At 50.0% G+C, this 22,328-nt stretch overlaps 7 protein-coding genes and 4 non-coding genes across 11 annotated transcripts; 3 read left to right on the top strand and 8 right to left on the bottom strand.

Moving 5' to 3' along the window:
• Positions 1-76: 76 nt before the first annotated feature.
• Positions 77-5,072, bottom strand: mdr1 (ABC multidrug transporter Mdr1). Its single transcript, XM_024836885.1, has 4 exons — positions 4,575-5,072; positions 4,222-4,506; positions 823-4,148; positions 77-756 (listed from the first exon to the last, which is right to left on the bottom strand). The coding sequence occupies exons 1-4, from the start codon at positions 4,623-4,625 to the stop codon at positions 399-401; spliced, it is 4,020 nt and encodes a 1,339-aa protein (XP_024693999.1). The 5' UTR covers positions 4,626-5,072; the 3' UTR covers positions 77-398.
• Positions 5,073-7,239: 2,167 nt separating this feature from the next.
• Positions 7,240-7,312, bottom strand: P168DRAFT_t73. Its single transcript has one exon. It is a non-coding gene; the product is annotated as a tRNA-Thr (tRNA).
• An 83-nt stretch (positions 7,313-7,395) lies between these two features.
• Positions 7,396-7,468, bottom strand: P168DRAFT_t72. The gene has a single exon. It is a non-coding gene; the product is annotated as a tRNA-Thr (tRNA).
• A 1,577-nt stretch (positions 7,469-9,045) lies between these two features.
• On the bottom strand, positions 9,046-9,127 carry P168DRAFT_t71. The gene has a single exon. It is a non-coding gene; the product is annotated as a tRNA-Thr (tRNA).
• Positions 9,128-11,036: 1,909 nt separating this feature from the next.
• On the bottom strand, positions 11,037-11,118 carry P168DRAFT_t70. The gene has a single exon. It is a non-coding gene; the product is annotated as a tRNA-Thr (tRNA).
• A 214-nt stretch (positions 11,119-11,332) lies between these two features.
• On the top strand, positions 11,333-12,237 carry P168DRAFT_123014 (60S ribosomal protein eL39). The gene is made up of 3 exons (XM_024832633.1): positions 11,333-11,413; positions 11,534-11,634; positions 11,923-12,237. The coding sequence occupies exons 1-3, from the start codon at positions 11,408-11,410 to the stop codon at positions 11,969-11,971; spliced, it is 156 nt and encodes a 51-aa protein (XP_024693998.1). The 5' UTR covers positions 11,333-11,407; the 3' UTR covers positions 11,972-12,237.
• Positions 12,238-12,858: 621 nt separating this feature from the next.
• Positions 12,859-14,025, bottom strand: skpA (SCF ubiquitin ligase subunit skpA). Its single transcript, XM_024834936.1, has 5 exons — positions 13,844-14,025; positions 13,694-13,779; positions 13,449-13,616; positions 13,222-13,391; positions 12,859-13,166 (listed from the first exon to the last, which is right to left on the bottom strand). The coding sequence occupies exons 1-5, from the start codon at positions 13,899-13,901 to the stop codon at positions 13,160-13,162; spliced, it is 489 nt and encodes a 162-aa protein (XP_024693997.1). The 5' UTR covers positions 13,902-14,025; the 3' UTR covers positions 12,859-13,159.
• A 1,123-nt stretch (positions 14,026-15,148) lies between these two features.
• On the top strand, positions 15,149-17,168 carry smp3 (glycosylphosphatidylinositol-alpha 1,2 mannosyltransferase smp3; the record flags this gene model as incomplete). Its single annotated transcript, XM_024833347.1, has 4 exons — positions 15,149-15,257; positions 15,540-15,922; positions 15,990-16,117; positions 16,184-17,168. 4 exons carry the CDS (start codon positions 15,149-15,151, stop codon positions 17,166-17,168), a joined length of 1,605 nt encoding a protein of 534 aa, XP_024693996.1.
• Positions 17,169-17,190: 22 nt separating this feature from the next.
• P168DRAFT_122853 (uncharacterized protein) lies at positions 17,191-17,872 on the top strand. Its single transcript, XM_024832631.1, has one exon. It carries the CDS (start codon positions 17,295-17,297, stop codon positions 17,769-17,771), a length of 477 nt encoding a protein of 158 aa, XP_024693995.1. The 5' UTR covers positions 17,191-17,294; the 3' UTR covers positions 17,772-17,872.
• A 534-nt stretch (positions 17,873-18,406) lies between these two features.
• On the bottom strand, positions 18,407-20,600 carry P168DRAFT_249984 (putative UV excision repair protein (RadW)). The gene is made up of 7 exons (XM_024834197.1): positions 20,371-20,600; positions 20,249-20,296; positions 20,116-20,188; positions 19,935-20,014; positions 19,535-19,855; positions 18,954-19,466; positions 18,407-18,897 (listed from the first exon to the last, which is right to left on the bottom strand). Exons 1-7 carry the CDS (start codon positions 20,386-20,388, stop codon positions 18,778-18,780), a joined length of 1,173 nt encoding a protein of 390 aa, XP_024693994.1. The 5' UTR covers positions 20,389-20,600; the 3' UTR covers positions 18,407-18,777.
• P168DRAFT_122894 (uncharacterized protein) lies at positions 20,364-20,873 on the bottom strand. Its single transcript, XM_024832632.1, has one exon. It carries the CDS (start codon positions 20,705-20,707, stop codon positions 20,423-20,425), a length of 285 nt encoding a protein of 94 aa, XP_024693993.1. The 5' UTR covers positions 20,708-20,873; the 3' UTR covers positions 20,364-20,422.
• Positions 20,874-22,328: the final 1,455 nt, after the last annotated feature.

The raw sequence follows: 22,328 nt of genomic DNA, 5'->3' as shown, positions 1-22,328 counted from the left end.
TTATACCAACATCTGGTGACAGGTTATGATTAATAAACCTACAGCATTATTGCGAAATTACTCAAAGAGATATATGTATTAATACGATGCGTTGAATTCATTAAAAAGATATCTCCCAAGCCTAATATCGGACGACCGAAAGCCTGGCACAGCAGATCTAGATAACAACAAATAACAACCAACTCCTAAACAAGATTTTTATCCCAAAGCCCAAGTGGAGAAGGGAGAAAGAACATCACAAAAAACAGCATCAAAAGGATAGATAACTCGGAAATGGTAACCTGCCCAATAACCAATGACCAAAAAACATTATAGGGTGATGGAAGTGTATATAAGCATACAATACGCGAAACAGCCGCAGGGCAATCAATCAATCAGAAATATAGCACAAGCGACAATCAACCGGCCTTGCCCAAACTCTGCATGTTAACCAGCTCGTAATACCGGCCCTTGCTGCGGATCAGCTCCTGGTGGTTGCCGCTCTCGACGATCTTGCCCTGGTCGAACACGTAGATGATATCGGCTTTCTGGATCGAGCTGAGCCGGTGCGCGACGGCGATGGTCGTGCGGCCCTTGGCGGCGGCGTCCAGAGCGGCTTGGACGACCTTTTCGGATTCTGAGTCCAGGGCTGAGGTGGCTTCGTCGAGGAGGAGGACCTTCGGGTCCCGGAGGAGGGCGCGCGCGATGGCGATACGCTGCTTTTGGCCGCCGGAGAGCATGCCTCCTTTGTTTCCGACCACTGTGTTGAAGCCCTCCCTAGAATTGATGTTAGTAGATGGTTCAGATCAAAGAGAGGAAAGGGGAGGGGTAGAAAGGACATACGGAAGAGACATGATGAAATCGTAAATATTAGCGTCCTTGCATGCCTGCACAATGGCCTTCTCAGGCATCTCTTCTGCATCGACACCAAGCATAATGTTATCCTTGACCGTTCCCTGATACAAGGTCGGTTCCTGGCTGACGAGCGCCAGGAAGCTGCGGTACGAGTTGATATTGAGCTTAGTGATATCCTTGCCGTCGATGAGGATACGACCAGACACAGCATCGTAGAAGCGCTCCAGCAACGCAATAGTAGTGCTCTTTCCGCAACCGCTGGGCCCGACAAGCGCGATATACTGCCCCGGCTTCACACTCAGGTTCAGCCCGCGGAGGACCGGCTGCTCGGGGCGATTGGGGTAGCGGAAGCGCACCCCCTTGAACTCGATGTGTCCCTCCACGGACTCGAGCTGCTCGCCCTCTTCAGACCAGGTGTCGATGGTCGGTTTCCGGTCGAAGAGGCGGCGGAACTCGGCGGCGGCGTTCTTGGCCTTGCCCATGTCCGGGGAGAACGAGAACACGGTTCCTGCGGATTGCGCGCCGAAGAGGACCTCGGCGAAGCACACGAAGAAGCGGAAGATGGAATATTCGTGTTTTCCGAGCAGCGTACCGCCGTACCAGAACCCGAGCGCGGTACAGAAGAAAACAAGGGCCTGGGAGCCGGCGTAAAGCACGGAGGAGGCTAACACGGACTTCAAGCTCTTCCGTCCCTGGGCGTCCAACTGAGCGTGATAGATATCCCAGACATCGTGCTCGCGCGTGAGCGAAGCCACTGTGCGGATGGCCGAGGTAGCCTCGCAAGCGTAACTTGCAGACCCTTCGTAGGCCACCTTGGATCTCTCCTGGAATTTAGCCAGCATGTGGAAGCGATAGAACCCGCAAGCCAAAAGGACCGGAACGACGGAAATGCAGACCAGGGCTAATTTCCACCCAATGGCGAGAGCGATAGCCATGGCCGCTGTTAGAGTCGTGCCGGTCATCAGAATGGTTCCCAGAGTTGCTCCACTGACTCCGGACAGGTGCTTCGTCTCCGTGGACAGAAAAGAGGTCAAGGCGCCAGTGCTGTTCTCTTCTTTGTCGAAGAACGAGATGTCTTGCCGCAAAATCGACCTGAACGCCTTGCTGCGGGCCCGACAAATCAAGCGCTCCGAGCAAATCGCGAATGCTGTTCCGTTGATCGAGAGGGTGATGAGCTGGACGATCCCAATCACAAAGAACATGAGGGCCCAAAAGTTGGCATCGTGCCGAAGCGTGTCGAACATGCTTTCGGGCAGGGAGAGTGTGCTAATGGCCTTGGCGAACAGGACTGCCTGGGTAGGTTGACCACCTCCGGCAAGAGTCGCAAAGATCAAGCCGATGATCATGAACGGGAGCTCAGGACGGTTGAATGACGCAATAAACTTGATCAACCCCCAGAGGGAGTATTTCTTGGTCTTCTCGGGTTCTCTCTTGGACATGATGGCGCTCGAAACCGACTTGTGAGTTCCGGAGCGGCCCAACTCGACCTGAAGCTTTTCGTCGTCGGGATCCACAGACATAGAGCCAGAGCTGCCCGCGGTTTGGATGCGCTCCACGTTTCCTGCTTTAGGAACATGATCCTCATCTTCATCGTCGTCGTCTTCGTCGTCCTCAATATCGATGGCTTCGGCATCTTTCGCCTCGTTGATCCGCTGCGCTTCCACCAGATCATGATAGGTGCCTCGGCGATCGACCAGTTCATCGTGGTTACCTTGCTCCACAATCCTGCCGTCGACCAAGACAACGATGTTGTGGGCCGCTTTGATGGTTGACAGACGGTGAGCAATCACAATAGTCGTCCGGCCCTCGGCAGCTTTGTCAAGGGCGGCCTGCACGATTCCTTCCGACTTGGTGTCCAGGGCAGAGGTCGCCTCGTCGAGCAAGAGGATCTTGGGGTCACTGACTATGGCGCGGGCAATGGCAATCCGCTGCTTCTGACCACCAGAGAGCAAGAAGCCTCGCTGTCCGACATTAGTCTCATAGCCTTCAGGCAGACCTGTGATGAAGTCGTGGGCATTGGCCATCTTTGCCGCATCTTCGATCAATTCCTTGACCTTTTCCTCGGACTCGTGTTCGTATTTCGTGCCGAACAAGCCATACTTGATGTTCTGGTAGATCGTGGTGCCAAACAAGACGGGTTCCTGGCTAACCAGAGACACCTGCTGGCGCAACCAACGGAGGTTGATGCCCTGAATATCGTGCCCATCTAACAGGACCGCACCACTGACGGGAAAGTAGAACCGTTCGACCAGGCCGACTACCGTGCTCTTTCCCGACCCCGACGGCCCCACCAATGCGGTGGTCTTCCCGGCCGGGATAGACAAGGACACATCTTCCATAATTGTGACCTCGGGGCGCGAAGGATAGATGTGCTTAACATTTCGGAGCTCGATGTTGCCCTCCAGATGCTCCAGAATCTCCCCCTCGTCGGAGTAGGGGTCCAGCGGGGAGGGACGGTCGATCGTGGTGTAGATCTTGGCAGCGGCGGCAATGGCGCCGGCGAAAGCCTGACCATTCGGGCTCACGTTGCCGAGACTGAAGGAGCCGATCAAGATTGACATCAACACGGTGAGAACCTCGCCGACGTTGACCTCATGGCTGACGATGAAACGGGAGCCCATCCAGAAGCCAAGGCCGTAGTTGGAAAACATGACACCAAACATCGCCCCAATCATCAAGCCAATGATGATTTGCACTCTGGTGCCGGGTTTCCGACCTGCGTCCAAATGCACCTCGTACTGTCGGGCCAGCTTATCCTGCGTGCCAAAGGCGGTCGCATTTCGGATTGAACTGATGACTTCCTCGGCGACGGTGCCGCCGGCACCGTAGTGTTCCAGGGCGTCCTTGCTGTTCTTGATAATGAACCGAGAGCTTCCACCCATCACCAGGAGCAAAGCGACGATCGTCGACGAACAGATCAGGGCGAGTTTCCAATACTTGATATAGGCGACAACGAACGCGGCGATGAAGGTGGCGACGGCGGTCAGGGTGAGTCCGACCTTCTCAGAAATACCATCCTGAATGAGATTGGTGTCGCCGGTGATGCGAGTCGTCACCTCGCCGGCACCCAGCTTGTCGAAATAAGCCATGTTCTGTCTCAGAATGGACTGGAGGTAGTGTTCCCGAATCTTCTGGGTGATATGCTCGCCGGTATAGATGAAACCAACGGTGCTGACATATATCGTTGCAAATTCGCCAATTCCAAGATAGATAAAGTACAACACATTCTGCGTCAACATGTGGTTGAATTCACTGAAGGAAATGGAGTCTAGGGCGATTCCCTGAAACCCCGAAGCCAACGAGCCAAAAACGATCTGGAAGAGATGGTCAGCATGCGCCGTTGCATTACGCAGAACGCCCTAGAGGCCTGGATCGATCAAAACATACGGTCATCAAGGGCAGTGCAATACCGGCAGCAATGGCGCAGATGGAGCTCACGACGATGATGAAGATATCCATCCTCGTCGCATAGCGGTAGAGGAGAAAAAAAGACACCTTGGCCTCCTCTGCCTCGAGCTGCTTCTTGAGGACGTTCCTCTCATCCTCCATGAGATGGCCATACAGCGGGTCATCCCCCTCACCCACGGAGACTTGGTTAGCGGGTGACGGCTGCGGATCTGATTCTTTCTCCGATCTGGGGGCTACTGTCGAACCGGAGACCGTCGATGGTGTCTTCGATGTCGAGCGCACCAGGGGGCCGGTGGGGGGAGCTCCCGCCTCTGCGACTCGGGCCTGTCCACGTCCTCGGGGACGTTGGAGGGTACATTGTTGTTTCCAGACGGCGGCGCCATGATGTCGGGCCTCAGGCTGTGTCGGGGTTGTCGATATCGCGAAGCAGTGCGGCCACTCTAGATAGCCACTACTCCATGAGGCGAGAATGCAAAAGGTCGGAGAAAGTTTGAAAGACGGAGCACTGGGTGAGATGATAATCACCCCTTTAATGGGGGAGCAAGGGTAGTAGCAAGAAGGGCGTCGAAGTGGAATTCCAACACGCCGCGACCCCGTGTGGGGGGGGTGGGATAACGAAGGGTGTTCTAGGAGACCGTCCCAGTGGATACAGCGTGAATACCGTGAGGACTCGGAATGCAAACACGTCCCTTGTTGTGTGGAGAATGGTATGAGACCCGTGTGCCTTGCCCCCGAGCGTTCCAGAGGGGAGAACAATAATAAGAAATGAAAGGGGTGAGGAAAGGGGGAGGAAGGGCAAAGTCACTTATTTTAGGATTTTTGAAGTCGTAATTTCCCCCGAGACAGTCGGCTCGAAGGAGAAGAACCCTCTTTAAAGTCCATAGAAACCAAGCGCAAAGGGCCGTCACGTTTGCATACAGATTGTGTCAGAATAAAAAACTTGTCTCGACCAATCGGAGTTCTGACCTTCCGAATATTTTTTTATGCACTAGTTTGACTCTTCAATACCTCTTGTAGTTCATTACCTATCTTTCACTCTCAGGATCTGGAATATCATCCTCATCATGATGGTAATACTAGAGCTCCACAGGTACCTAATAACATCCGACGCAGTGGTACAGCATGAAATATCAACCCCATATGGTCTTGGCCTCCGCCTTATCCTACCCTACCAAAGGTAATTTTGATGATAGTACGGAAAACTCCGTAGTGTTCATAATCACTAGCAGTTCTCCACTCCCTTCCATGGTTATAGATTATAAATAGGACAGATCAGATACGATCAATGTTTCCAAGTAACATGCACGTTACTCCGTTACCAATACAACCTTAAACCACGAGGACATCCCGACGCAAGGTGACCATCCCCAATATCATCCTCCTCAACAACTCGTCACCAGCGGATCCTGTTCCTAGATCACAATGGGGCATTGGCCACGCGTTAGGGATTTAGCCCCCGGTTATTATCCACATCTGGGATCGGCTCTGGGTCATGAAGTCAATTGTCACGTCCCGAGACGGATGACTCAATGGTCCTTGATGATTATAGCCTCGATTGACAGGCCCACGGACTTTACATTCTGACTCACCGTTGACTTGAGGCATAAATCAGATAATATCAGTCTTGTATGATAATGGGCACCTAATACAAGGCATGACGCGGCGATGAGTCTTTCAGGGCTATATCTAGGGAACCTGGTGGATCCTCGTCGATTTGATCCAACCAGTTTTGCACCCACCCACCATGGGTCAGGATCCCCCGCAAGTGTAGTCCTCCTATCTGGTCCCATTGTCTCAAAGCAGGACAATGTCCCTGCGCCTCTATGGTAAAAACACCGATCAATTCTGTACAAGAAAGTCGGGGACCGTTTGAAGCAAAGTAGGTAACAGTGTCGGTATGATGGTTACAGACTAGTAATTAACCCGTCTTACATGCATACCCATTACCCACCCTTTACTGCCTAGAATACAAGGAATTCGGGGTCGGGGTGATCCGAACCCCGAGCATGTCTATCCGTCTCCAGCGATCAACCATGGACCCAGTCTGGCTCTCGTATTCGTTCTGGAATGCTGAACGTGATTGGATTAGAGGTTGTTGCCTAAGCTTTTACTCTATCTCGGTCCAGGCTTGATCTTAACAGGATCTAGCAGTCGTGGTGATTTTCATGTGGGTCGTTAAAACGCATACGGCGGTGTATTCCACCTCCTATCTTCGCTAATCAACATTGAAGACGATAGAACTCACTCAGTATAATGAGTAATTGACTGCCGATAACTAATATGAGTTCCAACCCAGCCCGCGATAATACTCAAAACACGAGATCTCATCAGGATGCGGGTATCCTGCATGGACTAGCCCCCCCTCCTCCATTTTGGACCCCCATTATAGTCCATTATTACACGGTATATAAATTCCCCGACATAATCCTATCACCATGACTCCTCAAACACGAGGCTCAACAAAGCGATCCATCATCCCGGTCAGGTGCGGCCGGGTAGAACTGGTCAGAAGGACCGGTAGATTCCCGCCCGAGCGAGCGGGACTGGAAAGGAAACGCTTTTGACTCAGAATGGCTCTGCGGCAGGTCAGGCTCCCGCATCCGGTGCATGGATGGCTTCTCGATTGAAGCGGGATTTTCTAGAATGTGGCGTTAGTGGCTGGGTCCAGTCAGTGGCCATGTGATCTATCGATATTGTATGAGGCGACTGTTTTATCGACGTGTCCACCGCTCAATCATAAAATGCATCGCTGGGTTGGATATCTAGTTTGCAGCGACCTATTTTCTTAGCGTAAGGTGAATTTAACGTCGAAGAAACTACCGCGTGGAGTTCCAAGCAGGCCGAGGTACCGGATGAGGTGTCCATGCAGGCCAGTACTACTAGGCAAGGCAAGTAAAAAAGAACAAAAGAAAAAAGGAAATCTGCAGCATAGCTGTTACGGTCAATACCCGCCCACATATTCGGAATATGTAGGAGACTAAAAAAGCAAAAAAGAAATGCTCTCACTCGGATTCGAACCGAGGATCTCATCATTACTAGTGATGCGCTTTACCAACTAAGCCATAAGAGCCGATATCTACTGTCACTCTAATTCAACCTATATGCTCGGTACCCCACAACCACGGTGAAGATAAAAGAAAGGCAAAAAAGAAGTGCTCTCACTCGGATTCGAACCGAGGATCTCATCATTACTAGTGATGCGCTTTACCAACTAAGCCATAAGAGCTGATTGGTTGATATGGCCTTTCTGTAGGCTTATAGTCCAGGGAATTGGTGTCTCACGTATAAGTCTACTTTATCGCCATTTTGCCAACCTGCTAAACTACACGCAACATGTATCCTTTTGGCTATATATCCACTCCTGGTAATATTCTACTAGTATTAATATCCAGCATATACAGACATAATCGATTGATCTACTCACAGCCGAGGCCATTGTTCCATGTTGCAGACCAGCGGATGACGCAGGGGGGTAAAATATATATTATGCAGCCCAAGGCTGAACCTTACAGTTCTACCAACTTGAGTCTGGGCTGCTAGTCCAACCATGCCACGGTAAGATCTAGAACACGACGGAGCCATATAAAGCAGATTATATACCAAATCATATAACCCGTGGCACAAACCAGGTTGAAACCCAGATGTATATTCGATATTTCATGTACTACGGGTGCCCCGCCGTCGTTGCACCAAAATAGGCGGAGCACAAACACGGTCAATGACTAAAACATATGCTAAGATTTAGCTGAGTAGTCACACAGAAGATGTAAGGGACAAATGCACCAGAAAAGCAGGTTCTTAAGTCTTAGGTGCTCTGGGTAGAGGGACAGGCAAACATGTTTATAGGTAGGTGCGGGAGGACCGATGAAAATGGTCAAGATATCAAGAAATCGATGGTTACCAAGTCCATGAAAAGAGTTGCGAATAGCCACAAAGATATCAAGAAAACCTGAACAATCAGAAAACAACATGTGAGACAAGACCGAATACCTCAGCTGACATGTTGGCTGATTGCACGTGTCGCAATCACACAGTACGTACCATAGCAGATGATATATCTCGATTTTCGAAATATAGTTAGCAAGTATATTCAAGATATAGCAAGTTCTCTATGAATACTTGACCACGTGAAAATGCCTCCCCCAATAGCTCGGTATAATCTGCTATGATAGCCCGCGTCTTTGGACGTATATTGACAATTTTAAATGAGCATCCATCAGTTACATCAGCCACAACAAGTGTAATACACCCCGCGGGGCCCATTGATAGGCGTATGTATACAGATCCCAGTCGACGACCAAGAAGGAAAACAAGCATGCTACCCGATATCTTCTCTGCCTACTCTCATACCACCACATACCGAACAGAGGAATCGAAAAGGAAAACAGCTCCCATCCAACTAGGAACTCTACAATGAGATCATGGTTCAATATGCGGTGCCATCCCCCAAAGCTAACAACCAGGTATGCCCACATGCCCATCATGGGATTGGTATTCCACTCAATTACCAAGAACCATGACCCCCTGGCCGCCACCCGTCGTCTTCCAAGTTTCATCAAGGGGTTTCCGGGTGTACCCCCACCCCAAGAGCCGGGAAGCAACGACACCACCGAACCGCCTACGAAACCAAACCAAATAGTATTCCGAGCTCCGAAGTATGCTCAGTTCCACGGACAACATTCCACCGCACTCCGGGTTATGCTCAACATCCAAGCCACTGCAATGCTGCATAACCAGCATAAAAAAGTATTTCTCCACTCACTCCGAAAAAAAGGTCATGGAGGGAAAAAAACAAAAAGAAATTGCTCCCACTCGGATTCGAACCGAGGATCTCATCATAACTGAGCATACTAGTGATGCGCTTTACCAACTAAGCCATAGGAGCTGATTGGTTGATGTTAGGCTTTTCTATTATGATAATTGATAGCGATGTCGTGATCTGAACCGTCGGGCCAGCCTTGACTGCTATGCTAGGAAGTAGACGGCATACCAATACACGATCTGGATAGCAGAAAATTTCAATATGCTTTTGCTAATGCAGTCATAGATGACAGAATATGCATGACAGCAAAAGGAGTCAGTTTAACAGGCCGCATGGGACTCAGATAGTGATGGCGTGGTCTTACCTATCATTAGGATGGGAGAAGTACAAATTATGTCTGTTTCCCAAGTACGTTTGAATACCAATTTTCATATCGGTGAGTACATCCTATCCTTCTATGCGTCATCTAATCTAATCGATTTACTATAGAGCGAGACTGACAAAACACAACTCTCGATTCCTGTTTCTCACCTCTCACTTCACAGGGACCCTTCCTGACTACCCACGTATCTACCCATGCTTGTTTCCACAGATAAGTACACGCCAGAGGCTACACCCGGTCAGGCCATAATCAAACAGATCTAATTAAGTAAAGCATGGGATGGTTATCTGTTAGCGTCCAAACCATACCAAGGATGTTCCCTCTACTGTATTCTTTGCTCGGTATACCCGAGGGTATCATTGCCTCGACAACATTGATAGCAAACGATTACTAGCGGGACTCTACCATCGATCATGGGGAATATATAGGCTTATTTTACGAAGTGAAATCTCATGAGAAAGATTGGAATCTTGAAGGGTGATCTAGGACCGACTCGCCCTTGGTAACTCCATAGAAACTCATGGTGGCTGAGCCTAGGCTTTATATCAGGTTCTACTAGGTATGAGAAAGACTGTCTCGTACTATGAGTTGTACTTAAGTATGACTGGAAGATTGGTAGATGGCGGTACCCGGGTGGTCCTTTTACTTCCATACGCCCTCTATACCCTAGGGTCTATACATTAGGAACGTTGTCTAGCGTTAGGAACGGTGTCTAGCGTACCCGATATCATATCTCTGTGCGATGTCATCCCAGCCTGGTAGGCTCGTGAAAACAAAGATATCATTTAATCAGCTGTAGCCACGAAAACAGCAGGCCTATTCAACCCATCGTCTTTAGAGGGATCTCATGATAAAGGAAGGCAAAGATGAAACCGAGAACGCAATTGGTACAGTTGTTGATAGTCATTCAATAGCAAAAGTCGTGACAGTATTTGATCCATGCCATCATATAGAATAATTGATTAGAGACATATCGAGCTCCTGGAGTTTCCCATGTCAGTGATGGACTCTATATGTCTGTCAAATCACATATGGCTATTTGCCGGCCCATGATGACCCAGCAAATCCTGACGTCTCAATGTATTCAAAAACTACCCCTCAACAGACATGTGGTAATACTGCCATAGATTGTGCTTTAGTAGTGGGTACATAGTGGGCGATGGCAAAAGTTGCAAGGGGTTGCCACCGGCTGCAGCTGGTTGCAGCTGGTTGTGGATTAGTTGCAGATTATTGCAGACTATTCATAACCATATCAAGACAGTTTTATGGATTTGGAAATATTGACCAAGTTCAATATAGTTATATGCTTAGTGTCTTACTATTTATACCTGTATTAACTAGTTAGCAAAGTATTGCTTTGTTATCACTTGATTATTCACTTACGAAGACTTGAATCGTAAACTAAATATTCAATTGCTGTATTGAGAAGCTATACAGAACATATCTTTGTTGGTATCTGGAATCAAGCATAGAGGACAAATACACTTGCGGACCGCTGTACTATTACTACAGCGCTCCTCTTCAACCTCCCAGACCCCAAATGTTCAAAAGTTAGACGCACACCTCAATTGACCCTGCACACAGCCAGTTCAAGAGAGCCAAAGAGTTACAAAGGATAGAAGTAGAATGAAGGCAAAAAACAAAAAGAAATGCTCCCACTCGGATTCGAACCGAGGATCTCATCATAACTGAGCATACTAGTGATGCGCTTTACCAACTAAGCCATAGGAGCGGTGTTGAAATCTAGGCCTCTTATCTCAATATAGGAGACGGTACCAGAGTCCAGCCAAAAAGCACACTTTCCCCTAAACGGAGCGCAGTATCCGTCTCAACCAATCACCACCCACATAGACCTCCCGCCTCAGGCCACCACACCATCACATGACCCCACAGAAGCGAACCGGCTAAGCCCTGTCCGCACAAAAAAACCACCCGACGAATGGGCCCTTGAAGACAGACCGGTCGACAACCTCACTATCGCCAGTCCATCTACCAGCTCGCCATCGCGAAAAGTTGTCAAGATGCCGGTTAGTACCCCCTACACCATGTGGCATGAAGGATCAATACACCTTGAATCAATCGCCAAAATGAACGAAACAACCTGGGAGAACCGCCTGCTGACGATTTTTTTCCTTTTCGATATATAGAGCCACAAGAGTTTCCGCACCAAGCAGAAGCTTGCCAAAGCCCAGAAGCAGAACCGTCCCATCCCCCAGTGGATTCGTCTGAGGACCGGTAACACCATCAGGTAAATACATCTGCCTTATCTCCCCTCGGATTCGGATCTTCGATCGGTCGGTATATGTGGATTGGATGGATGGACGCACAACGATCTACACCTCGCCTTCGACCAAGCATCAACCACGACAAGGCACGAGGAAGCAAAGAATCAGCCAAGCGAGAAAGAGAAGGGAATACGGGCGAAAAGAAAGAACCACCACCACATACAACCGATTGAAGATCCCCCACCGAACCAACGGAGGACACAACAGAACGAAGAAAAAGAACTCAGCTGACTCGGTATTCTTTCCCCCAGATACAACGCTAAGCGTAGGCACTGGCGCAAGACCCGTCTGGGTATCTAAACAACTCGCATCGTCACGAATACACATTCTCTCCGCCGCCCCTCCCCAATATCTTTCTCCCTTTTCGATCGAGATGTGCTCCGACCTGCAATTGTTTTTCGTCCCACGGTGATACCGCATACCATACAAAAATGTCTCGCGACCTCGGCCGTTCTGCTTGTCAATTAAATTAAATCAATTTGGGCTAGTTGTCTGGGCTCTCGTTTCGTTTCATTGATCTGAGCCATCCGTTGTCTTTTTCCTTCGAACCGCAATCAACCAGGAAATGTCTTTGTCTTTCCTCTCCCGGGTCGATCTGTCAATCTGAACATTTCATTATACACCATTTATCCCCTGGGGAAATGCAGTGTATAAGGAAATGCGCGACTCGGTATTATCTATTCGTCGGGTTAATGGCGCAGGGTGTCTAGTATCATGTTAATTGAAACGGGGTCTTAGAGAGTCGAACCCGTATTGATTTATGTACGCGAGCTTTTTTGAAGATAAAATCAAAAAAATTATGATGGATAACGAGCTGGAATGATTCTCCTTTCCTATCCTTCTTTTCTATTCGTTTTGTTGTTCGTAAGGTTGAGTGGTTCGCCATGGTTCTTCTCTTGTGGTAAATTCGGTATACGTAGGTCGCTGTAACTTACTACCTACTGTTTGCCAGTACTAGAAAATCACCGGAGTTTGTGCTCGTGGTCTGGTGAACAAGGTACCCCTCCTGTTATGTGCAGGGTCAACGGGCCGTGTGGTCTTGTCTAACACTTGGGTGTTGCACAACAGATTACCTATCAATGTAGAGAAGAACTACGTAGTAGCTTACGGCGATCGATGGTAGATAAAGAATTGGACCAAACAAGATATCATCGTTTTTCTCGTGTAAAGCTAAGCGGACGACAACCGACGCGGGTTTAAAGATGGCATAGAATCAAAGTTCGTTCAGACCACCTGTCCAACCAGCCATACCAACCCCAGACTCGAAGGAACTAAGAAACTCGAAGGAACCGAGACAGCAGTGCGACGAAAGCGCGCAAAGTCGCTGAGACCTAATCAACCTTGAACGCCGTGAATCGAAACAGACGTGGAAAGAGGAAACAAAAGTCGAGACATCGTGAAGACAGGCCCATCTCCTACCGGTCAGAATCCGCTGCATTGCAGACTGCCGGTCGGAGTAGGGTGTAGCGACATCGAGCAGGCGACGTCTTAGCGGCTGTTGTAGCAAATCATTAGTATAGTACTAGAGTTAAGTGGAACAAAGAACTTACTCCTCAGCCCACTCGTTCTCACGACGGATCTGGTCCTCCTCTTCGGGGGTGAAGTCGTTCTGGATGTTGAAGGTCTTGCGGATCTCCTCGGGGGACTTGCCCTTGATCATGTTGGCCACGGTCTTGCAGCCAACATCCAGGAGACCCTTGATATCGAGGTAGTTCGCAGCCTATACCCATGTTAGCCCGTCCGCTCACCTGAGCAGGGTGGATGGAAGATGACGAACCAGAATGATCTCGAACAGCATTTCCTGGTCAACCTGCATGAACTTCTGGTCCCACTCGTCGATATCGGTCGTCTTGCGGCGAGAGTCATCGTCGTCGCCAGTGCTGGGGGGGTCGTTCTTGTGGTAGGAGCACCACTCAATGACCTTTTTCAGGACGGCTTCGTTGACCTAATCACACACAAAGTTAGAGTCGCCTGATCCACTAGCCGTTTGATATCTCAGGACCAAGCATTTGGAGGACTCACGTTGGGAATGGGGATGGCCTCGTGGGCATCGCCCAGATCCTCCAGCATGTTCTTGATGAGCAAAGAACGCTCGGCGACATCGCGATCTACAGTCAAACACCACGTTAGCAAGAAAGGACGAGTCCAGCGCCACGTTGAAGGCGCACTTACCGACGCTAATATCGACGCCATCGGAGCTTTGGAACGTCAGGGTTTGGTTGGCAGCCATGATGAGAATCTGTACGTTTGAAGATTCCGGGGATCAGTAATGTTGAATGGTAGATTGTGTAGATGAAGCAGGATGACTCGAGAATAGGTAAACGGATCGAGAGGGGTACGGGGAAAGCGAGGAGTGGGGACACGCAGAATGAAAGAGGAACCAAAATTGATGGAGATGAGACACGAGGAAGAGGGGAGGACACACCTGTATTTAACGTTCACGATCTCACTGGAAGGGTCAAAGAGAAGTGAAAGAATGTTGTGGATGAAAGAGAAGAGACAAAGGGAAGTGAAGATGTAGTCAGTGACTAGAACTTTAGCGTGAGGCTCAGCCTTGTTACTAACAGTTCGAGGATGGAAGTGACTTAGTGCTCACTCGGTCATTGCCTGGTGGTAATAATGATGCAGTTCCGGATTGGGGTTTGCCCCCACTGTGCCTGGGCGGTGAGTCATTCTGCCCGACTGCCTGACTGCCTGGCTGGCTGCCTTGCTGCCTGGAGCTGTGGCTGCCTGGAGTGCCTGGGGCTGGAGTGCCTGGTGGGTGCCTGACTGATTGGGCATCAGTTATATCTGAATTACTAATTATGCATCATCACAATCAGACCAGACAGACAGACAGACTTGTACCTCACTAATACCTATAGTGTATCTCCCTGTTAATAGTTAGAATGAATCCAACTGATTGACCCACCTCGATTCATCGGGTAATTTCATTCCTCTCCACTTCAAAGCTTCATGACGGTGATATCACCCTCCGACGCGTCTGCCCTTCGGTCAGCACAGTGAGCACTCTAGTGTCACGGCTCTTAAGCCTCTTAGCTGCATCAATCAGCTTCACCTATAGACTTAGTCTGGTCAATCCGATCCATCCTTCCCACTCGCCCTCCGATGATCCTGATCTTCCCTTTCATTTGACCCCATTTCACCTCATCTTACAGGCTGTCTGATCTGTTCTCCTCCCTCCATCTCTATTTTAAATCCCCTTCCCCTCTCTGCCCCTGCTTCTTTTCCCTTTCCTTTCCCCTTCCCTCCCCTTTCCCTTTTGGATGGCTTACACGATCGTCTCTCCTTGATCGCCTCTTATATATCATATCCATCCTCCAATTCTTTTTCCTCTTGCATGTCATTGCAGCAAGTCACAGCATGTTCCTCCGATATAAACTCTCCCTTTCGCCGTCCTTCATGCTGTGAAAAACAAAAGAGAACCCCTTCCTCCTGTATATGCTGTTCTCGTGGTCCAACCACCTGGCCTGAGTCATGTGGAGACGAACATATCTACTCCTCCTGGTGATCCGTGTTTACTTTGCCCTCTCCCCCAGTTATCTTCATCCCGATGAAAACTTCCAGGGGCCTGAAATTTTCGCCGGTATGTTGACCTTCTAATTTTGATTTTTCTTTTAATTTTGTTTATTTTCCCCCTCCTTTTCAACACCCCACCCACCCCTGACCGGAATGGCCGGATGGTCGATCAGTCGCGGATGCGAGTAATCCCTCGCGCGACAGTCGGAAATGGGCGGGTAGCTGCTGTTGAGAGCGTCGCAAAGTCTTGATCTCGTCTGTTTTCTTATTGTATTATTTATTTTCTGAAACTTCTGATTGGGGAGTCACTATGTATAAGAAAGAAAAAAAACTAAATGAACAATTCCAGGTCGAATCTTTTCCTTCCCCTCCAAATTACCATGGGAGTTTGTCGCCGAGAAGCCGATTCGCAGCGTTTTCCCATTATGGCCGACCTACGACGTGCCGATGAGCCTGTTGAAATGGTTCTACACCGAGACCGGAACCGCGAATCCTCCCCCGCAGCTGGTCTACCACCTGATCCGCGGGTGTATGTTTCTGTTGAGCTTTGTGCTGGAAGACTGGGCGGTTTATGAGTTGGTGCCCTTCCCGCGCCAGCGTCGCGCCACGGTGGTGCTGGTCGCATCCTCGTATGTCACCTGGACGTATCAGACGCACACCTTCTCCAACTCCCTTGAAACGTTGTTGGTAGCCTGGGGTCTGGTTTTGATTCGTCGCATCGTGGAGAATAAGGTTCGGATCACCCCACGGAGGAGGTCAAGTGTGAGGTGAAGCTCTCCAAGCTGATGGTTGTTTACAGAGACGCTCTTCGCTCTTCTCCTGCGCGGTTCTTTCCTTTATCGCTGTCGCCGGTGTCTTCAACCGCATTACTTTCCCAGCCTTCCTCCTTTTCCCAGGGTTCCAGTTACTGCCTCATTTCTGGCGCAAGTAGGTCCCCCTCATCCGTGTGCTGTCACATTGCGATGGTAGACTGATGACTGACTCGATCTTCAGACCTCTGTCCCTGGTTTGCTTCGTGGGGTTCGGTCTCCTGTTCTTCGGTATTGCGGTCCTGATCGACACGGCCTTTTACCACCCGTCCGCGTCGTTCTGGGCGGCGGTCTACGACCCGGTCATCACGCCTCTGAACAACCTGCTATACAACACCGATCAGTCGAATCTGGCTCTCCATGGAATCCATCCTCGATACAATCACTTCCTAGTCAACCTACCGCAACTTCTCGGACCCGCCTACGTGACGATGATCGCCTCGTCGGTGTTGAGTTTCCCGGCTGGCTTCTCGTGGTTGAAAGACATGCGCGCCGTTTCAGCCATCTCGGCCACGGCCATCCTGTCCCTCTTTCCGCACCAGGAACCCCGCTTCCTGATCCCATGCATACCCCTACTTCTGAGCTGCTTCCGCATGGGCCCGTCCCGTCTGTTTCTAGCCGCGTGGGTGATCTTCAACGCGGCCTTGGGATTCTTGATGGGGGTCTACCACCAAGGGGGCGTGGTGCCAGCTCAGATCGCCATGCCGTCGATCATCTCCACCAGCGCCATGAAGGCGTCCGGCGGGGAACTTCCCAGCGTCTCCGCAACAGTGCTCTGGTGGAAGACCTACTCCCCACCCCTGTGGCTCCTCGGAGACAACAACTCCCTCCCGCTGGACATCGAAACCAGAGACTTAATGGGCATTCCGGGACTTCAGATGGCGCAGGAACTGGAAAAGGCAGTCCCATCCTGCCGGTCCATCAAGGACTCCGACAATGCAAACCACCCGGTCTTCGTCGTGGCGCCCAAATCTGCCACCTTCCTCGACCGATATATACCCCCGTCAGCGGATGCGTCCGACCTCCAGCTCGTCCAGCTCTGGTCCTACAGCAAACACCTGAACCTGGACGACCTCGACTTTGGTGACGACGGGGTCATTCCCACATTGAGACGCGTGATTGGCCGTCGCGGTTTGGCCGTGTGGAAGGCTGAGAGAACCTGCGATTGACCTGCGTCAGCTGGTCTGGGGTATACCAGCTTGGCAGAGGGGTGAAACCACCTCTCTATCTCTTTTGATTAATTTATTGGTTTTTGAAATGAAAGTCTGGCGCTACCATATTTGTCTCTACACCGCATGTTCCTGCCCACCCTCCTACCATTCCTCATCCTTCTCGCATTCGCATACTCCCCCACCTCACAGCTTCAACTTTCACTCTCAAGTCTTCATCTTCAGCGATCATCTACTACCTGTTTTGTCGTCCTAACCATATTGAAAACTCACCTCTCATCCCCCCACTCCCACCATATCAATCATATCATGCGTATCCGCTATACCCCCGTTCCCTCGTCTTCCGGATTCCCTCCCCATACTCCATGGATAGATCATGAATACCCATATATCATATCAAACTTATACCAAACCATCAATCGCACTAAGCGTGTAACTATCCACCTATCCATCCATCCATCTATCTATCTATCTATCTATCTATCTACACAATACTCAATCGCTTCCTCCCCTACCAAGCTGCCAAGCTACCAACTAACCAAGAAAGACATGCATAAATGCTTACATACACACATACACACCTACATACGTACATTACCCTAACTTACACATGCATGCACACATACATGCATTTATGTCATGTGCGTACATACGTACGTATAGACGTATAGATGTATGTAAATCTCTCCCCCACTGACCTATCTACACACACACACACACACACACACACACACACACACACACACACACACACAACAATACCCTCTACCCTCTAACGAACCCACCATTTCCCATTCCCCATATTCTCAATATATATCTACATTCATATTTACATTTACATATCTGTCCAAAAAGAACAACAATGGATAAATAGAGTAGAATACATCGCCTGACCTACTCCCCAGACCTTGGCTACATATGCCAGTCTGGTTGGGCAGACCCGATCGGGATATTTGCGGATTCATTGCTACCTACGGGCAATTATCGTTACCTACCTACAGAGGTAGGTAGATAACTAGATATTAATTCATACTTGGGTCAGGGAACCGATTGGATCATTTGGTCAATAATTGTGTAGGTACCTAGGAGTACCTAGGTGGTGGGTAGGCTGCCTTCATTGTTCTGTGAATACGTCATATGACTCGAGTATTGATCATATGGTCGTGGTGATCACGTCCACCTGCCCACGATTAGATCTACCCATCCCTAGAAAGATAACTACTACTACGAATTAAAATGACGGGTCGAATCATCATGTCCCATTTTGTTGTATTAACTAGTGCTTGATCGGAAACGTCATCTCAGAAAAAAAAAAGGAAAAATGAAAGAACAAAAAGAAAAAGAAAAAAGCACACATCGTGTGTGACGGTCCAGGGGGAGAATGGTATGTATGAAAGGGTTTGGAGTAAGCATGATGTGTAGAGAGACACCAACATCCTGGGCTGAGGGAACACAGCGAACGGCGATACCAGCTCAGACCACTAGCTCAAGTAGAATACCCGGGCAGATAAATGCAGCGGCAGTGGCGAGGGGAGGAGCGGAACATAGAACGTGGTCTGCGGCTCGGTATCATTGATAAGTCTCGAGGGGAGGATACGATAGTGCCATTTCATAGATCCTCGGGATCGTCCGGGTTTTCGAACAAGTAATTCGCGGCGAGCTCTTCGTTCTTGTCGCAGGCGAAATACGCCTGGATCACCAGGTCACGGGAAAACCCAAGTCGGCAGAGCTAGTTTCGGGTTAGTTGCTTGGAGTCGAGAGATAGTTCAAAGGGGAAAATCATACACGTTCGATAGCGTCTCTCTCCTCCTCGGTAACGTGGATTTGGTGGGTGCCTGGAGGGAGGGCGCCCTCCCCTTCCTCACTCAGAAGCTGCAAGAACTGCTCCTCGTTCTGTCCAATCAGCTGGGCGATCTGCGGGTTACCCGCAGCGACCTGCTGAAGGATAGGCTCCAGCATCTGGGGCTGTTGCTGGACCAGCTGACGGAGCTGCTGGAAGTGGGTGTTGTTACGGAGAAAATCCAGGCTGGGAAGACCTTCACCTCCACCAGCTCCAGCTCCAGCTCCAGCTCCAGCCCCACCAGCACGAGCACCACGAGTAGCACCCCCTTCTTGGCCGCCGGCTTGAGCTGCTGCCTCGAACAGATTGACGGGTTCGTCGCCGCCCCCAGTGGCGCCAGTGGCACCGGTGGCACCAGTCGCGGCAGGGGCCTGGGGGGAGCCAGTAGCGGCGGCGGCGGCCTCCTCCTGCTGCTGTTGCTGCTGTTGCTGTTCTTCTTGGACGTCATCCGGAATGCCCTGTACATCGTTAGACGAGAAACCAAAACACATTTCGGAGGTAAGGATAAATGTTGTCTCAGACGTACGTTCAACAAGTATTCAATAGCACGATCGGGGTTAAAGAAAGCAGCTCGCATGGCACGGTTGATATCACTTCGCTGGAAGCCCATGCTCTCCATCTGAGCAACGACCGGCTCACTCTGGGTCCCGGCCAACAAGGTTGAGGGGTCATTGAAGGAAGTGGGCGGGGGTTGGGAGGCGGCGGGCGAAGGAGTAGCAGGAACAGCCGGCGTGGAGGTGTTGGTGGAGGGGGCCGGAGCCGGGGGAGCAGCGGGCGTAGATGCAGGCGCTCTGGAAGGCGTGGAAGGGGCCTGTGAAGAAGAGGCAGAGGGTGCGGCAGTTTTCGGCTATGGCGACACGAATTAGACTCGTCTCGGATTGTTTTGCTTTTTCCGTAGAAGATTTTTTCTGGGATCAGTCGCGTACCTTGGACACCATGCAGACTACGAAGCCCTTCTCTTCAATGTTGTATGTCTCGATGGCTTTGTCATCTTGAAGGATCTTTCCTGGAGAGTGGGATGACGGTCAGCGGATGGGATGTCGACGCCGTCGACGAACGTCTGGAAGAACCAACGGCGCTGAAGACAACCAAGGGTGGTTCACTAACCCGAATAGATGAGTTTCAGTTGGGGAACCTCCCATCCTTTCTCCTTGGAGATCTTTTCCTTGACTTGGCCAACCTAAAGGTGATTCGATTAGCCCCGCACCGAGAACGCCGGGGACACGAGAAACTGCCATACCGTTTCGGAGGGCTCCGCATCAATTACAAACTTTTGTTGCTTCAAATCCTGCAGAGATCAACGATTAGATGACGGACGAGAAACATCGTTGACGCGGGTGGAGGGCGAAGGTGGGGGGGTACCTTGAAAGTGAGCTTCATCTTGCGCCACCAGAGAGGACCACAGACACAGCAACTAGCTAACCAAGGTGGGGAAATACGGAAGGAGAAGGTTAGAGGGACGATGTGACTCGGAACAGGGAATTATGAACAGAAGTCGAATGCAAAGGGATCGAGGAAGGGAAAGGAAGATGGGTTGAGGTGGGTGGAACAAGGGAAGAAGAAGAAGAAGGAAGAAAAGTGGGCAAGAAAGTGATGGACGATGATGGCAATGCATGACGCCTGAGAGCCTGAGAGCCTGAGAGGAGAAAGGCGGAGGCGGTCTGAAGCCACAGTCCAGCCACGATATGCACCGCCACATCAACACGATAGTATGGAGTGGTTATGTGTATTGATTGCACTTTGATGAAAGGATGATACTAAAGAGTTGCAATCTATTCATGACAGCTTCGAATGTATATTTGTAACAATGACAATTACCGGTTCAATCCAGTGTCCTGCAATAATCTCCATGGTCAGAATGGTTGCTGAGTCTGTCCTCAGTGTTAGTGTTGACAATTCTATTGTTTTGCTCTCCCATACCACTAAAGAAAGAGTCTCTTTCCTTCTCGAGAAAAAAAGGAATAATTGGATCATGAAGAGGGGGCACCCCCGGGTGATGATATCTGTCTCATCGATGTATCAGATGGCGGTGGGGTCATCTAGGGAGAACTTCTGAGCAATCCCCGACACGACCAGGATCATGGTGCCAATCCGCTTGATATCTTGCACATCAACTCTCTATCCACTACTTTCTAGAAGACTGTCTCTTCTCTTCTTTTCTTTTCTTTTTTGGTCTCGGGATCCCCCTCATTCACATCCAAGACCCATCCACTGTCACATCACATACATCATCCCACCCGTCCCTAGGATTCTTCAGCTCCCCCAAAACGAACAGACGATACGTCACATCACCAAGTCGGGGATTTTATAGTCCATTGGTCGACCTTGCTCTCCCCATCCGGGAATCGAAAATTGGAACACTCTGCCATTTAAGGCTCTCCCGGTACCCCGGTGATCGTCCCGGCCGCTTCACAAAAACTTAGAGAGCCACCAGCCTTGACAAATCGGTCGCGGTAGACCTGTGCTATGCGTCAGTGATGTCTCCTAGTTCCATCCTGCTGGGTTGCCTGGTGGGTTGACCTTATTGGCCTGGCGTGGGCTCGAGGATCGGCCCGCGAAGGACCTTGTGTTAGGCATGCAAGCAGGTCGAGGGACGTGGATGACGAGTATAATCTTTTCGGGAACGAACTACCCCTTGGGGTGTTTCATGGATGACTTCTAAGTACCCCGGATGTGACAATGGTGTCTACTATGTAATATGTGTAGCGGAGAGCATCGTGTATGGGAGGGGGTGAAGAGGAAGACCTCTGCTACGGCTTCAAACGGTACCTGTCCAGAGATCGGGATAGAACTGGAGATCTGCAAGTAGAAATTCGTCGAGTCTCTCGGTGCCGTACTTTTGACTACTTCTCGTTTCTTTTCTTTTTCTCTTTCTGGACGCCCTAGGGTCTGATCTCGAACAGACGTGGCGATCTACCATCATTTTCCCACTTCCCTCCCCTGTCATCCTAACCCTAGTCTTGCATACCCATGTCTTTCGCTCCAAACTCCAAACATCGGGGGCCCTCTTTCCCCGTCGTTCGCTCTTTAGTCTCTCCCTAGTCTGATAGATAGACTTTCGATCTTTCCAGGTTACTGGGTCATAACATTCTTTTCGGATATTTACTCCCGTCATTCCCTCGTCGCTCTTCCTTCGTCCAGTTGCTTTGTCTATACTCTTGCAGGCCAGATCCATATTCCTGTCTGTCTGATCATTATCTCTCGCTTCTTATCTCTTTGGTTTATCTCAATCTATCGAAAGCTTCTCCTGTTCAATCTTCCTATATGTGGACGCTGCTATCATGAACATCTTCCGTTGTTGATGGTAGAAGCCCAACCGT

The sequence above is a fragment of the Aspergillus campestris genome (genome assembly GCF_002847485.1).
Source record: "Aspergillus campestris IBT 28561 chromosome Unknown P168scaffold_4, whole genome shotgun sequence".
NCBI classification, from domain to species: domain Eukaryota; kingdom Fungi; phylum Ascomycota; class Eurotiomycetes; order Eurotiales; family Aspergillaceae; genus Aspergillus; species Aspergillus campestris.
The sequence above is the reverse complement of the archived record's forward strand: the minus strand, read 5'-3'. Positions and strand labels throughout refer to the sequence as shown.

Bases quoted from the DNA above. Each gene is read 5' to 3' on its own strand.
- mdr1 (XM_024836885.1), bottom strand. From the start codon at position 4,625: ATGGCGCCGCCGTCTGGAAACAACAATGTACCCTCCAACGTCCCCGAG. The intron at 4,149-4,221 runs GTATGTTTTGAT...CATCTCTTCCAG, and splicing joins TTGCACTGCCCTTGATGACC to ATCGTTTTTGGCTCGTTGGC. The intron at 757-822 runs GTATGTCCTTTC...CATCAATTCTAG, and splicing joins GATTTCATCATGTCTCTTCC to GGAGGGCTTCAACACAGTGG.
- P168DRAFT_123014 (XM_024832633.1), top strand. The intron at 11,635-11,922 runs GTAAATACATCT...TCTTTCCCCCAG, and splicing joins AGGACCGGTAACACCATCAG to ATACAACGCTAAGCGTAGGC.
- skpA (XM_024834936.1), bottom strand. From the start codon at position 13,901: ATGGCTGCCAACCAAACCCTGACGTTCCAAAGCTCCGATGGCGTCGAT. The intron at 13,780-13,843 runs GTAAGTGCGCCT...GTTTGACTGTAG, and splicing joins TGGCGTCGATATTAGCGTCG to ATCGCGATGTCGCCGAGCGT. The intron at 13,392-13,448 runs GTTCGTCATCTT...ACATGGGTATAG, and splicing joins TGCTGTTCGAGATCATTCTG to GCTGCGAACTACCTCGATAT.
- P168DRAFT_122853 (XM_024832631.1), top strand. From the start codon at position 17,295: ATGTTCCTGCCCACCCTCCTACCATTCCTCATCCTTCTCGCATTCGCA.
- P168DRAFT_249984 (XM_024834197.1), bottom strand. The intron at 20,015-20,115 runs GTTAGTGAACCA...CCCACTCTCCAG, and splicing joins ACTGAAACTCATCTATTCGG to GAAAGATCCTTCAAGATGAC. The intron at 19,467-19,534 runs GTACGTCTGAGA...AACGATGTACAG, and splicing joins CTATTGAATACTTGTTGAAC to GGCATTCCGGATGACGTCCA.
- P168DRAFT_122894 (XM_024832632.1), bottom strand. From the start codon at position 20,707: ATGTGGCGGTGCATATCGTGGCTGGACTGTGGCTTCAGACCGCCTCCG.